The sequence below is a fragment of the Dendrobates tinctorius genome, unplaced genomic scaffold, assembly GCF_039654945.1.
Source record: "Dendrobates tinctorius isolate UK_male_01 unplaced genomic scaffold, ASM3965494v1 ptg000155l, whole genome shotgun sequence".
NCBI classification, from domain to species: domain Eukaryota; kingdom Metazoa; phylum Chordata; class Amphibia; order Anura; family Dendrobatidae; genus Dendrobates; species Dendrobates tinctorius.
The window spans coordinates 12817702-12835035 of NW_027361822.1; the positions used below are offsets into that span (position 1 = coordinate 12817702).

The following is a 17334-nucleotide window of genomic DNA, read 5'->3' on the forward strand; positions in this document are numbered from 1 at the left end:
CAATAAGAATTCAAGCAATTATATACAGAATATACAAAATTTACAAAAATAAAACATTATGTGGGATACAGGGTTCACTCACTGCTGAGGCACGGCGGTGCCTGCATCCCCCACTGCGCCACCAATGTTTGTAAGTAGCCTTTAACTATGCGATCACCACTGAATCTTGAGAATTTTTTTCTCTATATTTATTTAGACAATTTTGTTTACCTTACTGCAGTTTTGCCATACCAACAGGATTTCTACTCCTCTGGCACCTGTACTATTGGCTACATTGGTATTTAATTAAGTCTACTATTATTACCTCTTTAACATACAAATGCCGCAGCATAGCTATACTATAACTGTTTTAGACCACATCAGATGGATACAATGTTCTCTAATAGATATATCTCACCATGAATGCAACTATATACATTGTGTATATATATATATATATATACATATACACACACACACTTATCTAATCACACTTCCTTCTACCCCCACATGTAGGACAATCCGCTTTTTTCTGAAATATTGCCTAGCAGTGATATACTATTAATCGATGACTACCAAAACTCTACTTCAAAAGGGGTATGAGCTCAATTTCACTATATTTCGTTATATCTTCCGCCTCTTGTTCCCCTTCAATTGTGCCGAGTCTCTATGCTTCTTAGTTGATCCTATGACATTAAGACATTTACCTTCAATATTGTCTCTTCTTCGGATATACTTCTTATATTTTGTAAATTTTGTATATTCTGTATATAATTGCTTGAATTCTTATTGTACATTTTTTTATTGCAGCAACTATGTGATAAAGGCCGTTGTTAGGCCGAAACATCAGCTGTTGCTTCATCACCGTTAATCAAATAAAAGAGCTCACTAAAGCATAATTTACGTGTGCAGTGATTCTGTATTGACTTCCTGCTTTCAGAATATACCAGAGTGCTGATATAGTGGGCGAAGTCTAGTGACTTCAGTGTTTTTTCTATCAGACGTGTTGGGCATTTTTTGCAGGTTTTTTTGCATGATTTCAGACAGTGTCTTTCCTTTCCTGTCCTGTCTAGTTAGTTTGAGCCCCATCGTTTGCTCAGCCTATTTTCCTACCTGCGTTTGTGTTTTCATCTTGTCTCACCGACAATATATGTTTGGGGGCTATCTATTCCTTTGGGGTCTGCTCTGGGGCAGTTTAGATTTCCCCTTTCTTGCTTTAGGCTCATTTAGTTTTCCGGCTGTGTCGAGGCATCTAGAATCATCGTAGGTACGCTCCACGGCTACTGCTAGTTGTGTGGATAGGATCAGGGCTCTGCAATCTGCTTAGTTACCAACCTCTCTGGTTTTCTGTGGCTTAGCTTGGCCTTGCTTTCCTCCTCGGTGACCCAATCATAACACCTCTCACCCCCATATCCTGGTATGCATGGTCCCCTCAACCCCCTTTCGTGGTATGCATGGTCCCCTCACCCCCCAATCCTGGTATGCATGGTCCCCTCACTCCCCTTTCGTGGTATGCATGGTCCCCTCACCCCCCAATCCTGGTATGCATGGTCCCCTCACCCCCCTTTCGTGGTATGCATGGTCCCCTCACCCTCCTTTCGTGGTATGCATGGTCCCCTCACCCTCCTTTCGTGGTATGCATGGTTCCCTCACTCCCCTTTCGTGGAATGCATGGTCCCCTCACCCTCCTTTCGTTTTATGCATGGTCCCCTCACCTTCCTTTCGTGGTATGCATGGTCCCCTCACCCTCCTTTCATTTTATGCATGGTCCCCTTAACCTCCTTTCGTGGTATACATGGTCCCCTCACCCCCCTTTCGTGGTATGCATGGTCCCCTCACTCCCCTTTCGTGGTATGCATGGTCCCCTCACCCTCTTTTCGTGGTATGCATGGTCCCCTCACCCCCCTTTCGTGGTATGCATGGTCCTTTCTGTCATATGATGTACTATCCCATCCTTAGGAATTATGTCCCGGGGCACATGGACGGGATAGCACGTCATATGGCAGAAAGGGGTTAAACATAACAGATTTATTCTCTTCAGGACACAGCACATCCATAACACTTCCAGCACATTTGTCACAGGACCAGCAATGCATTATTCTTCATCTTTCCCTAACTTCTTCTATTTCACTGGAATAGGCCACAAAGATATAACGGGACAAGGAGCCCGGTGAAAATGCCACTTCAATATATCTCCCTGGAACCAACTTCAGACCATACTCTGAAATATTATCTACTGGGTCATCCACCCCTTTTGGTTATCCTGCCCGCGCACCCACTGGTGGCCCACTCTACTACTTCTGTTCCCAACCTTCTTCTGTAACTTCACTACATTGCTGTGGATACCGTGCACTTGACTCTTCTCTCTTTCCTTTCTACTTGAAAATGTTGTGTAATAGCTGAGCAGCTCAGGCCGGAGGCCACCTGAGCACACACAGGGGGCCTATCCCCTCCCACTGACTATGACCAGGAAATCTGTCTCACTTATTCCCCAGCTACCACTCCTACAATTAACCTCTAAGTGTCCTACAACTAACCCTTCCTATGCAGTATACACAGTGCCTCCATCTAGTGGCCTTTTCCATAACTCCACTGTCCCTAGGTTACATATAGCAATAAACATGTATATACAGCTTACATATAAAACAAAGATACATAAATACGACACAAACAAATATTGCAATTATGTACATGTAAATAGTAGCATCAACATTTAAAGGGGCTATGCTGCCCTGACCCCCTTACAGGTGTACCAAACCATTGAATCGCGAGCACCCATACAAATCTATGGCCACATTCAGTATTTGGTCAGTGTTTTACATCAATATTTGCAAACCAGAATTATAAGTGGAACAATCAGTAGAAAAGTCTAATAGAAGCCAATCACCACTTCTACATTTATCACCCACTCCTGATTTTGGCTACAAATACTGATGTAAAATACTGACCAATTACTGAATGTGTGAACGTGGCCTTGATAGTGTATGTGCACTGCGGTGAGTTTGTGTGCTAGAGGCAGGCCAACCTTGAATTGGATGTGTTTGTAGATGTGAGTCTGTGTGCAATAGTGTATTGTGGGGTGAGGATACGTGTGGTTAGAACACTTTCTCTTGGGGCATATTTATTACTTCTGTAAGGACTGTCGCATATCTACATTATGGAATTATATTTGTGTTCTATGCTTTAGGGAAAAATAGTTGGAATAAATGTGCAAAATCAATCCTTTGTATAAGGCCTCATTCACACGTCCATGTTTAAACACATAAGTGACAAAATGGTTCCAGTGTCATCCGTGTATTAGATAAAAGTCATCAGTAAATGACTGTGTCTGTTTTTACCATCAGGCTGATCAGTTTTTTTCATGAATAAAGAAATAAATGACAAAGCTTCTCCTTCTCCTATCATTTGCAATGTTCCATGGACTGTACTCTGATACCATTCATGTGCTGGGCGTGATGTTCACGGACCCATAGACTTGCATTGGTACTTTTCATCCATGATGCCAGAAAAATACAGACATGACTCCTTGAGTTTTGCATGAACACATGTAGGGGGTGGACTGACCTATGGACCTGTCTGAGGTGGGAAGAACATGTAAAGGATGATGTGCATTATGCTTTATTGTATGTTTATGGATAACAGCTGGAAATTAGCACAGGACGACATAGTATCGGGTTTTGGACACAAGAGGGAGACAGAGAGCAGTGAGAAAAGAACTCAACAGCAGGCCTTAGGCTACAGAAACTGTATAGTCATGGTGGGCGGAGTTACGGGACTGGGAAGGGGATTTCCAGAAGGAGGAAATATAAGGAATGAGAGTCCCAGGTGTAGGGCAGAAACCCAGGAGGAAGAGAGAAGTGGGAAGAGCTCAGGAGAGGGTGGAGAAAGGAGAAGCTCAGGAAAGACAGAGGAGAGACAGAGACAGTTACTCGGAGAGGGGGGTGGCCCTGAGAAGACAGCTGCAAGACAGGACGGCAGTGATTAATGGAAGGTTTGGGTACCAGACGGCGGGACACTGAAGAGTAAGTGTACAGCGGGCAGACTCAGCCAGGGGTAAACGCTGTGGCCGTGGGCCCTACAGCAGCCATGGTGAAGGAACCCGGAGGGGCTTTGCCAATAGTAGCAGCAGGAGGAGACAGGTACCCGGGCCTAGGGGGAGAAGCTGTCGTGCATGCCGTGGATGTCAGGGGGACAGCCAATAAAGTTTGGACCTGATTGAACGGATTCCTGTGTCTGTCTCCAGTCTGTTCCGCAGTCGGCACACGTACCTACACACACGGTACATGAAAAAACAGAGACCTGTGAATAGCACCCTAGATTATTATGGGTACATGTTAGACGTGCCACAAGGATTTCTGAATGAGACCTAACGTTTTATTCATGCAGTAGAAAAGCAGTGATTTTCATCAGCTCATCAGAGTTTTGTCCACCTTCTCCTATCAGTTAGTGAAAAACAGACAGCATTTTGATGGCATCCGAGTTCTGTCTGATTTTTTTTTTCCACTGACCCACAGATTTGTATTGACAATCTTAATCTGACAGTGGGATGAATATCTCCGTGATTTTGCACGACTGCTCGGTCCACAAGAAATCGCTGCCATGCAAACAGCTCCATAGAATATCACAGGTACAAGCATTACCCGTGAAAAACAATGATAGCGCTCGTACATGAAAAACTGAAGTCTGAATGAGCTCTTACTGACACAAAAGAAGTCCTACGTTTTGCACATCAGTTCCACCTGTCTGTTCCTAAAATACATAAGAGGATAAGACAGATATATTTATGTTCAGACAGATAAATATATCTATCTATAGATAGAAATGGAAAAAAATCAGGCAGCGTCTTTGTCAAGCACGTGCTGTGAGGTCACAACGTTGCACCACTTGGTGCTGGATTAAAGTCCACAATTTTTCCTTGAACTGGAGCGCTGCCTGATTTTTTTTCCATTTATATTTTGTGCTGGACAACCGCATTACTCAGGAAGTATTGCACCGAAAATCTGCTCAAGTTTGTGCTGCTGTTTTTTTCTATTTATCTATAGATCTATCTATCTATCTCTGTGTGTAATGGAGTGTGGGTTGGACAAATGTAAAAGAGGAGGTTGGACAGAAATGACATCACAAATCTTTTTTTTTTTGTTAAATAATATATCTTTACTTAGCTTACAAAAACGCATACAAATCCGCATGTAAAAAATGCACGAAAATCTGCATCAAAAGTTCATGAAAAACGCATCAAAAACACATGGATTTTTACCTGCGTTTTCTGCCAAGAGGTGCAGATTCTGTACAGAAAATTCTGCAGGCAAATCTGCAACGTGTGCACGTACCCTTATAGGGTCCTCGACGGCACCCACTCCCTTCCCTCCCTTGGATGTATATAGTGTAAATATGTCACTTGGTGGTGGTTGTAGATATGCATATATGTATATAGACTTAAAAGACAAAAAAAAAGTTTGCATATTGAGGAAATTATGATAGCGATGGTCTAAATCTTGTTTGGCGGTTCCTCTCATTCTCTGTAATCCAACTGAGGAGAGGGGTCAGCCCCTGTTATTCTGTAGGTTTCCTGTTCCTAGGGGCGGATCCCCTCTCTCAGTGGGTGCTGTCCGTGGACTCCATAAAAGAGCATTACCGGTAAGTAATCCGGATTTTTACTTTCATCAGTCCACAAAATGTTTCTCAATTTCTCTTTAGGCCAGTTGATGTGTTCTTTGGCATATTGTACTTGCTTCAGCACATTTTTTTTTTGTTTTGTTTTTTTAACAGTTGAACTTTGCAGGGACTTCTAAGATATTAACTTCACCCAGGCGTCTTCTCACTGTCACAGTACTCACAGGTTACTTGAGACTGTCTTTGATCATCCTGGAGCTGATCATTGGCTGAGCGTTTGCTATCCTGGCTATTCTTCCATCCATTTGAATGGTAGTCTTCCGTTTTCTTTCACGTCTCACTGGTCCGCACCCTGGAAAAGTGCAGCGAAACGCACATCGGTGCCGGTGGGCTCAGGTCCAGCTTGGCATATTATGGGTAAGCAATATTTGTGGATGATTTGATATATCCCAGCTTATATTTATGCACATGCAAATGACTTTGATGTTTTAGAGTATTGTACACTATCCCTGTATGCGTATACTTCTGGCACTTTAGTACTTTATGTGTTTTTTGATAGGTGACCTCTGTAGCCATCATTACCTGATCCTTGTATATATGTATTGTCATTTATTATATGTTCAATAAATTTATATTTTTATAAATAATATGGACTTTATACATCTGTAAGACCTTATTATGGCTGTTGGCTGATTTGGCAATTCCCTATTTGTTTTGCCTCTTTTGGCTTGTGTTGTTGTGATGACATTTCTGAAATAAGGCTATGTTCACACGTTGCTTTTTTACTGCAGCCAAAATCTGATCTCTTGGCAGTTAAAAAAAAAAGCTGCGGACAAAAGGCAGATTTTGATTTTTTTTTACTAGGTTTTTTAGGATCCCAAAGTTTAGCTTTGCTTCACCATACAAGCTTGAACAATGTAAGATGTTAGGCCACCAATGCAAAAAAACAAACAAATAAATTGCGATGCTGGTATTCACAATGCGATATAAATAATCAAATTATCTACTTCATTTTCAACACTTCTTATTCTTTTTGTTTCACATATATTTCTTTTTTTTTATTTATTAATAAATTTCACATTTTTTATATCTATTTATTAAATAATATATGTTCATTTAGAAAATGAAGGATCGCATATTTTTCCTGAACTATAACAATTCTTCATGAATAAATCCATGAATAGGTTTTTCAATTATCTATCTTTGATTATTTATATCGCATTGTGAATACCAGCATCGCAATTTATTCTTTCGTGATCTGTTAAATTATTTTATTGATCATTGTTATAAATATTTATCTACAAATAATTTATAACTATTCCTTCTACTTCTCCTTTTCTATACAAATAGTTTGGCTTAATATATAGAGAAAAAGAATATAAGAACATACAAGAAAATACAAAGATAATAAGAAAAAGAAATCAAAGAAAAATTGTGCGCATATATATGGATAAATGAGAATAACTTTATTAATGTAAAAATATTATATGCATATTTCTAATTATCCTATTTGTACCCTTCAGATGTTTTTAAATCTATGATTTTCTTTTTTGTGATTTTAAATGTATTTGTATTTCATGTGTTCTCACTTTGTTAATTGTTTAATTATTTTACCGGTGTGTTGACCGGATTCAGCATAAAAGGTCTGTCTGTAACATTTGCTTGACATCATGACTAAGGGTGCGCAGTCACCAAGACCGCATTGATAACCCAAGCAACCATTGTACTATGCTGGCATTTTACCTCGTCTGTACCATATGAATAGAAGTGAACAAAAGAATAGTTTATTTCCACTACATTGTGGAGCTGGACAATCCCTTCATTTCTGTGTTATGCTTCTACTAGGAGGCTGACACTAAGTTAATACAAAAAAGTTACCTCCTCCTCTGCAGTATACACCCTCATGCCAGCTCCCAGAGAACCAGTCCAGTGCAAAAGCAGTAGGAGAACATTAACAATACAGTACATAAGAGTACATGTCAAACTAAAGAACCATCACAAGCCATTAGGCTGACAGGGTGGGTGTTGTGTCCCCTAATGAGTGGTTCGGAGAAAAGGATTTTACGGTGAGTGCACAAAAATCTCTATTTCTCCTTCACCTCATTGGGGGACACAGGACCATGGGACGTCCCAAAGCAGTCCCTGGGTGGGAAAACATCAGACTTCACGTACCAACTGCCTAGATGTGCGCCACCGCAGCCTGCAGAAATTTTCTGCTCAGCCCCGCATCAGCCGAAGCTCGAGTATGAACATTATAGTGCTTCGCGAAAGTATGTAGGCTGGACCAAGTCACGGCTTTACAGACCTGCCTGACCGATGCCTGATGCTGAATGGCCCCGGAAGCACCCACTGACCGAGTGGAGTATGCTCTGATCCTCGCTGGGATAGGCTTACCTCTGATGCGGTAGGAATCTTGAATGGTGGAACGAATCCACCTGACGATCGTGGCCTTCGAAGCAGCTAGACCCTTCCTGGGACCCTCAGGAGGCACGAACAAAGAATCCGACCTTCGGAAGGACGCCATCGAGACATACCTTCTCAGAGTTCTGACTACGTCCATAGTATGGAGAGCCCTATCCACCCTGTGGACTGGAGCTGGAAAAAATGAAGGAAGAACAATGTCCTTATTAAGGTGAAAGGATGAAACAACCTTGGGCAAAAAGGATGGGGACGTCTGAGGACAACCTTGTCCTGATGGAAAAAAAGGAAAAGGCGCCCGACAGGACAGCAGCCAGCTCAGAAACCCACCTGATCAATGTGATTGCAACAAGAAAAACAACTTTCCAGGACAGAAAGGTGAGAAATGTCCTGAAGCGGTTCAAAAGGAGCTTCCTGTAAGACTTCCAGGACCAGGTTAAGGTCCCAAGGGTCTAAAGGCATGCGAAAGGGGAGAAGGATATGTGTAACCCCCTGTATGAACGTTTTCACCTGAGGTTTAATTGCAATCCTATGTTGGAATAAGACCCATAAAGCGGACATCTGACAGCTGAGCACCAAGCCAGACCGGTCTGCAGGAACTCTAAAATGGTGGGAATAGAGAAGACGAGGGGAAGACGTCCACGAGCTTTGCACCAAGCAAAAAATATCCTCCAGGTACGGTGATAAATGCGTCCTGATGCCGGCTTACAAGCACTGATCATTGTGAACACAACTTGTTGTGAAAAAAAAAACAGCCTGGGTTAGAATCCAGGATTCAATGGCCAAGCTGATAAACACAGGGCCGCTGAGTTCTGGCGGTAAATCAGCCACGGGGAGAGCAGATCTGGACGATCTGGCAGTCACCAAGGTACATTGGTGACGAGGTGCACCAACTCTGCGAACCATGCCCGGCATGGCCAATCCGGAGCGATCAGGATCACTGTAACCCCGTCTGCCTTGTTCTTCCCGATGACTCTCGGAAGAAGCAGCGGGGGAAAAATGTACGGAAGACGGAATTGGCGCCACATAAGAACCAGAACATGCGCTCCTATGGCTCTTTGATCTCGCAACCAAGCTATGAACTTGGAAACTTTGGCGTTCAGTCTGGATGCCATCAGGTCCACATCTGGGGTCCTCCAGTGAAGACAGATCTGTTGGAAAACATCCAGATGAAGTTCCCACTCCCCCGAGGCTAGACCCTGGTGGCTGAGGAAGTCTGCCGCCCAATTTTCTATGCCTGGTATGTTCGCTGCTGAGATTACTGAGTGGTTCCTCTCTGCCCATCGGAGAATGCGAGCTACCTCACACATGGCCGCCCTGCTGCGGGTACCCCCTTGATGGTTGATGTATGCCACAGCTGTGGCGTTGTCCAATTGAATCCGGGTAGGGTGACTCGCTAGGAGATAATGAAACTGCAATAGCGCTAGCCATATTGCTCGAATTTCCAGGACATTGATTCCTGAGATGACCAGCGGCCCTGAGCGGTGTGGTGACGAAAAACTGCTTCCCAGCCCAGAAGACTGGCATTGGTAGTCACCACTAGCCATTGTACCGGGAGAAAGGACTTTCCCTGGTTGAGGAAGGAACTCAAATGTCCACCATCTGAGAGTCTGCCTGACCCGCAGGGATAGGGAGCACCGGCAGTCAAGAGAGAAAGGGTTCCTGTCCCAAGCCGATAGAAGAGGACGGAGGTGCATCTGTGTGAAAGGAACTGCTTGAATTGCTGCTACCATTTTCCCCAGTACCCTCATCGCAAAGTGGATGGAATGAGGGGATGATTGAGAAAGTGCGCGGGCTCATTGCTGAAGTGCGAAGACCTTGTTTTGAGGGAGAATAATCAACCCTCGAGGTGTCCAAGGTCAAGCCTAAAAAGGATATCTGATGAGCTGGAACGGGGGAAGACTTGGCTAAGTTTATCAGCCAACCCAGATGAGAAAGTATCGCAAGTGGTACGAACGGACTCCGCGCAGTTGTGGAAAGATGGACCCTTGACCAGGAGGTCGTCCAGATAGGGTAGGACGACCATACCATGAGAGTGCAGGATGGACATGACAGCCGCCATGACCTTTGTGAACACCCTGGAATCGGTAGCGAGGAAGAAGGGCAAAGGAACTTTTGGTGACGGGCAAAAAAAATTTGGGATGTGTAGGTAAGCATCTCATAGATGGATGCTAGAAACCCCTTTTTCCATTGAGGTGATGACGGAATGCAGAGACTCCATGCAGAAATGACAGACCTTGACAAATCTGTTTAGAAGTTTGAGGTCTAGTATGGGTCTCACTTTTCCGCTCATTTTTGGGACAACAAATAGGTTGGAATAGAATCCCTCGAACCTTTAGTTTTCTGGAACCGGGACACTGACACCATCGCGGCGCAAAGAGTTTATGGCTCAGGAAAGAGCCTTTGCCCTTGCGGCTGGAAGTCGGGAAGGAAAGAAATGAGAAATGAAAAATCGATTTGGTCATTGGGCGAGAAAATCTCCGGGACCTAGCTCCCCTTAGATCCAGACTGTTTTGGCCGGTTCTTCCATTGCTGATTGGACCTTAAGGATACCTGGGATCCTCTGTTCGTGCGAGGAGAGCGTCTTGATCCTGAAGAGGCAGTGGTAGTGGACCAACCTGGATTTGTGCGAAAGAATCAGAAACAGATTTGTTGTCAATGCTGAAAAAGACGCCTAAGCCTCTGCTGGGGAAGAAATTTACTCTTTCCCCCCCATAGCATCCGAGATAATCCAGCTTCTCTCCAAACAAACCCCCACTCTGGTAAGGAAGAGAAGTCAGACTTTTTGACGCAGAATCCGTCATCCATTCTTTAAGCCAGTGGTATCCAACCTTTCTGACCTTGAGAGCAAGATTCAGCTTAGACAAAGGGTCGCGAACCACATTCAGCACAGAGAGGGGCGCGAGCCACATCCAGCTCCCTTCTCCTTCAAAGTAGTGTCAACCAAAGCCCCCATTACAGGTATAATGATAACCAAAGCTTTTCCACAGAAATCACTCCAAAGCAGTACACTGAGATCCAGGGGTTCCCACAGTACCCCCATTCAGTATTCTCCCATCAAGGACTCCAAACAGACTGTCACATCCAGCTTTGAGCACCTCCTCTAACAGGTAGTATCCACCAGCATACCATACCTAAAACATCTCTAAACCCCTAAAGACCAGTAAATGTGCATCCAGATCTGCACTTCTGTACAGGGCTACTCACAAAATTCACCATTTTGAGATGTACTCTTCATACCTGTTTGCTAGACCTGGACCTAATGCACCAAGCTGGCAGACAGTCACGAGCCACAATTCATGGGACCGCGAGCCACATGTGGCTCCCGAGCTACAGGTTGGGGACCCCTGCTCTAAGCCATAAAGACCTTCTGATCGTGATGGCATTTGCTGCCGATAGAGCCGCACAGTTGGCCGCATCCAAAGAAGAGTGTAACAGGTAATCTCCTACCTGAGAAATCTGGCTAGCCAGCTGTGCTGCCTCCGGAGGAAGATTACTGCTCTGAATGGAATTAGCCAAGGTCTCCAACCAGGAAACCATTGCTTTAGTTACCCACGCTGCAGCGAAGGAAGGATATAGAGCCACACCTGAGGCCTCGAAGGCAGATGAGAGATGGGCGGGTCCACTACAGGGGACTCGGACCAATCTTTTCTCAGATCTGCTGAGAAAGGGTACTTCACCTCAAGCGTTTTTTTTTTTGTCCTGTAAAGCACTTATCCGGTCATTCCCTGTGCCGATTAACTATATCCCGACACTCTGGGCGAATGTTCTATGAGGACGCTTAGCTTTTTTGGAGCACATAGCATGATCCGGCACAGAGCCGGAGTCTTCATCAACCTTCAGAGTTTGGTTGACGGCCTCAATCAGAGAATCAACCATCCTCAAAGTCTGGCGAATCTGGATCTAAGGAGACATCCAATTCAGACTCAAAGTCAAGCTCGCTATCAACGTCTGGAGAGGGAGAACAAGAAACGGAGTTCACGGATGACTGGGCATGTAATTGTACAGGAGGCGTACTATGTGTACATTTCCTAGACGCTTGTACGTTTCTAGACTGTGTGTGGCCCCTGCTAGATGACTGTTCCCGTGCAGGGGAGGGTCCCTCTGCACCAGACGTGCGAACACCACAATCCCTAGAAGGATTCAAGCACTTTGGCCAGAGAAGTAATAGATTGTCACAGAGACGAGACCCACTCAGGGGAACAAGGACACTGGGCTCAGTATCAGCAGGGGCTCCTGAGCGCATTTGGGGGTCACAGGCTATGCAGAGCGGCGAACTCTGAGCTTTTGGAAATGCAGACTGGCAGGAATTACATGAAGTAAAAAAGACTCTAAGAGTCTTATGGGGCTTTTTAGGTGCCTGAGGCTGGGTTATGATGTACTTCCTTAATAAGGGTTCCCACAGAGGACAGGATACTGAAAAGGGAGAGAGAGGGCTAGTCTCCTTACCAAGGTCCTGTGTCCCAGCCATGAGTATCACGCTCCGCGTCAGTATCCAGGCAAGCAGGAGGCTTCCTGAGCATCCAGAGGCACTGTCAGCGTGCGACAGGCTTTAGGAAGATGGCTGCTGAGATTACATGGGCCCTTCTCGTTCAGAACAAGAAGCGCCGGAAAAGAAGGTAGAGCCGCAGGATCGCGTCATAGCAGGGGTGGAGCTTCAGCTGCGGTCTGTACAAAGCCAAAGCCAGGGACTAAATTTTTACCTAGACACAAAAAATGGAAACCCATCCCCCACCAGGAAAAGTCTGATGCCTGTGCCCGGACTGCTCAGAGCCTCCCCCCTTCTCAGCACTTACCCAGAGAGGCTTGAGATGTACTTCGGACAATGCTGCAAGTACCTCGGCTGTATGCAGGTACCTCCGTTGTGCAGCTGCTGTCGCTGGTGATTTTATGAACGGTGCAGGGATAAGGGGATAAAAAGCCCTCAATCCTTTCTCCCTTTCATAGGGAGATGGAGAGGGACCGTTCACCTCCTTGCTTCATGCGCTAAACGGTGGAGCAGTGGGGGCTGCACGTACGCCAAAACGGAGGGTGCCTCTGTGCATCCATCTCCTGTCTGCGTGGTGGACAGGGCTGGTTGTCCAGCATTAGGCCTGGCTGCAGAAGAGGGTACATGGAGGCGACACTCCACGTGTTCGTCTGTTGACGGTGCGGGAAGATCGGTGCCCTTTAAGGGACCCGTCGCCCCTAAAAATCAGCCCAGGCATGGCATCCCATGTTGCTGGAGAGGGTACGTAGAGGCAACACTCCACGTGCTCGCCTGTTGTTGGTTCGGGGAGATCGGAGCCTTGAAAGGATCTGTCACCCCTTCATCCAGGTAAAAAAAAAAAAATCTTAAGAATTAAATAAATATTAAAAGCTAAAATAAAAGTTTTTGGCCTGAAACTGGACTTGTGTCCCTCCTACGGACACTAGGCATGGACTAGTTCTCTGGGAGCCAGCATGAGGTTGTATACTGCAGAGTAGGAGCTAACTTTTTTTGTATTAACTTACTGTCAGCCTCCTAGTGGTAGCAGCATAACACCCATGGTCCTGTGTTCCCCAATGAGGCAAAGGAGAAAACACTGAAAGAATTGACATAATGATCCACCCTGTTCTACTCTGTTCATGCAACTGAACATTATAATACGAAGACCTATGAATGAACCACTACCATTTAGCATAGTTAAAACCTTAGCACGCCACTAATACTTGTTTAGTATCCAATGAAGCCGTATATACAAAATGGCTAACAGAATCCCTCAACTTGATATTCTGTGAGGCAATATTGTAGCATCTAAAGGATTTAGGCCTAAAAACAAAGAAAGGTTTCCAACAAAAATATTTAATAATAAATATTAATTATTGAAGCACAGTTACATAGGTATGTAAATGTAAAATAGTCATTGCACATGGTCGATATTTAGGTGTGGTTTGTAAATTCTATTAGCATTTTGGATAACTGATGTTAATTCATTTGCACACATTTCTTATTCCTCATTTATTGATCAAAATGGCTTTCTTCTCATGTATGGCATGACTATTTTGACTGTAATTGTTGCAATTTCTTCTTAAGTAAAACATAAAAAAGAGAAAATGGCTACTTCTCATTACTTGCGTTAGTTCTTTGAGTTTTTAAGATTTTTTTTTGTTGAAAAAACATTTCCTAATTTCTGAACATGAGCGTCTTTGAATTGTGTGATGTAAACATAAAAAAATGAAATTCTCTGATGTGAAACAAGATCTGACTTAAAAGAAAAAAGAGGTTTTGGTACTGTGCAAGCCTGCTGAAAACAGGTTGATTGTTCTCATCGGGAGAAACAAAATAATATTATTATAGTTATCATACCTTTTAATGGCTGACAAAAATAAAATAAGATGTTACAGATCAGGATTCAAGACTACTTAGTTCTCTTCATTAAGCATGGTATAATATTAAAGTACTGTATCTGAAAAAAGCACATATGTAACATATACATAAAAAGAGCAGAGACATGGCATATTAAATGGACAATAAAAAAAAGAAACTGAGCTAAACTGAGCTAAGAGAATATATAACATCTCATGTTATATATTTGTGTTTCTTCAGATACTTTGTTATACCATGTCCGATGAAGAGACCTAAATAGCTTGCTTTGTAACATCGCTTATTTTATTTTCGTTAGCCATTAAAAGGTATCATTACAAGATTATTATATCATTCCTCCAACTGAGAACAATCATGATCTGACTTAACACTAAAATGTTTCCCACGTCCCAAACATAAAAATGGGATCATCTTGGTGTGACTTCTGATGTGCGACAAGTTCCGATTTTCGTTTAAAACATCTTCCACAACCCAAACACAAGAATGGCTTCTCCCCCGTGTGTGTTCTTTGGTGTGTAATAAGATTTATTCTATCTTTAAAACATTTCTCACATTGGGAACATGAAAATGGTTTCTCTCCTGTGTGAGTTCTTCGATGTGAAACAAGAGTTCCTTTTTGAGAAAAACTTCTGCCGCATTCTGGGCATGAAAATGGCTTTGTTCCGGTGTGAATTCTCTGATGTATAACAAGAGCCGATTTTTGGATAAAACATTTTTGACATTCTGAACAGGAATATGGCTTTTCACCTGTGTGACGTCTGTGATGTGTAACAAAAGAGGACTTCTGATTAAAGCATTTTCCACATTCAGAACATGAAAATGGCTTCTCCCCTGTGTGAATTCTCTGATGTGTAACAAGGTTTGATTTAACCTTAAAACCTTTTCCACATTCTGAACATAAAAATGGCTTCTCCCCTGTGTGAATTCTATGATGAGTAAAAAGAGTTCTTTTAACAGCAAAACATTTCCCACATTCTGAACATGAAAATGGCTTCTTCTTAGTTGGACTTCTCGTTTCAATATGTTTGGAGTTTAGGTGAAAAGATTTCTCACATTCTGAACATGAAAATGTTTTCTCTCCTGTGTGACATTTGCCAAGATCAGATTTCTGTGAAAAATATTTGCCACATTTTGAACATATAAATAGTTTCTCCCCTGTGTGAATTTTTTGATGCATAACGAGATCCGATTCCTTGTAAAAACGTTTCTCACATATTGAACATGAATATGGCTTCTTTCTTGTGTTAGGACTATGATGTTTAAAGCCTCTTCTGTGACTTTTGTTTTGGTTAACAGTCTGTGACAAATCAGAAGAAGGGACTTGTTGGAAGTAATCTAATGGCAGGTATGGTCTGTGAAGAGCTGAGTGTATATCAGGGATGATGTAATTATCTTTATATGTATCTTGTGTAACAACTCCAAATTCTGCTTTAAAACCTAAAGATGTCAGATATCCCTCTGAGTTCCAAGCACAGTCATCTGCCAAGAGTAAAATTACATTAGTATTTAATAACATTTACGACATTTTTATATACAAATTTCAAAGCACATAAACTTCAGTTATTATGAAGACAGTTGTGACAAACCAGTGGATCTCAGATCAAAAACTAGTAGATCATATCAACCTTACACTATCCAAATCCACGTTATTTAAGCATAACTATGCCCCTTGTTAGGGCTGGCGGAATGCACCAGATTATAAAGTAGTAGTAGGTGCGTTCGCAGCCCGGGGTCCACTGTGCAAATGTGGTAGACTGCTGCTAGGCAATAGGGGAAGAATAGAGCCGTGTGAAAACAGTCACACGTGGGTTACGTCACCCAGTGTGAACAGGAGCGGACTCTGGTAATTCACAAAGCCGCACAACCGCTGAACGTGGGTGCCGGAGCCTGTTTCGATCACAGAGCCCGGCCTAAGAGCGCACAGCAAGCGGCCATAGGACTCAACCTCCAAGGAAGCGGAGTTAGAGTCCCTCTAGGCCCACTGAGCGTGCGGCGTCGCTGCCACGAACGCCGCTATAGACGCTGGCTATGGAGTGTGGAGCACTTGCACTGAGGCGTGCCGAGTCACTGATGAAGACTAAAGCCTGACTCAGACTCTGACCTACCTACGCCTAAGCGTAGGCAGGCTAGGCTGCGCAACATATGCGTACCAAGGGTAGGGGTTTCATAATGAGTCAGTCACCAGAGACATTCATACGTGCATTCATCACTCACTCCTTATAGTCTGAAAATACAGTCTTTCCTAGCGCATGGCTGAGTGGCCATGCGAACCTTTTATAGCCACGAGCGTCCGGGACCTTCCTGGCGTCTCGGATGGGCCAATCCGAACAGGAGCAGGACCTAAGCAAGTGACCTTCGATCTCCAATGGGAGATCACTCCACGGGCAAGCTCAGTGGCCCGACATGGGGGCTTAGTCCCTGGAGAATCTCGCTGCTGAGCAGCATGTATTGCCATAGCTGTGCCAGAGGTTGCAGCAGCAAGCAAACCCATTGAGCTGGTCTGGGCAGAGCGCCTGGACCGACGAGTCTGCTGAGCAACCGCCTCTGCGGCTGGAGAGGAATGGGAGACCGCCGGAAGCAAGGCTCGGGATTCCCGCTGTGCAGCGACAGGAACCCGGCGCCTAACACCCCTCTTCTCCAAAAATTAACGCAAACTTTATCAAAGTGGTCCTCTCCGTCTCTCTCCTTTTTGGGAAGAGTCCATTCGATTAAAATGGTCACCTTGCCTCAATTCTTATATTCGTTTCGATCTCTGCCCATCCCAGTGCCTCTGATGACCTTCAAAGTGATAAACTCGCACAGAACACGTTTTATCTGGAATAATAAAAAGCCCCGTATCTCCCAGCAAATTTTGTTCAGACACAGACAGGGAGGAGTCTCTCTGCCAAACTTTTCTCTTTATTACAGGGCGGCCCAGCTGGCAGGAGTCAACGCAGAACAACACGCCCCCATCTGGCCACAAATAGAGAACTCACAGT

General features: G+C 44.0%; 1 protein-coding gene across 1 annotated transcript in view; it reads right to left on the bottom strand.

Annotated features, from left to right (window-relative positions):
* The window catches only part of LOC141051175 (uncharacterized), a 223470-nt gene that overhangs the window by 180269 nt on the left and 25867 nt on the right, over positions 1-17334 (bottom strand). The window contains 4 exon segments of the mRNA XM_073548040.1: positions 8127-8187; positions 11887-11961; positions 12807-12889; positions 14728-15835. Coding sequence (XP_073404141.1) covers positions 8127-8187; positions 11887-11961; positions 12807-12889; positions 14728-15835 — 1327 coding nt within the window.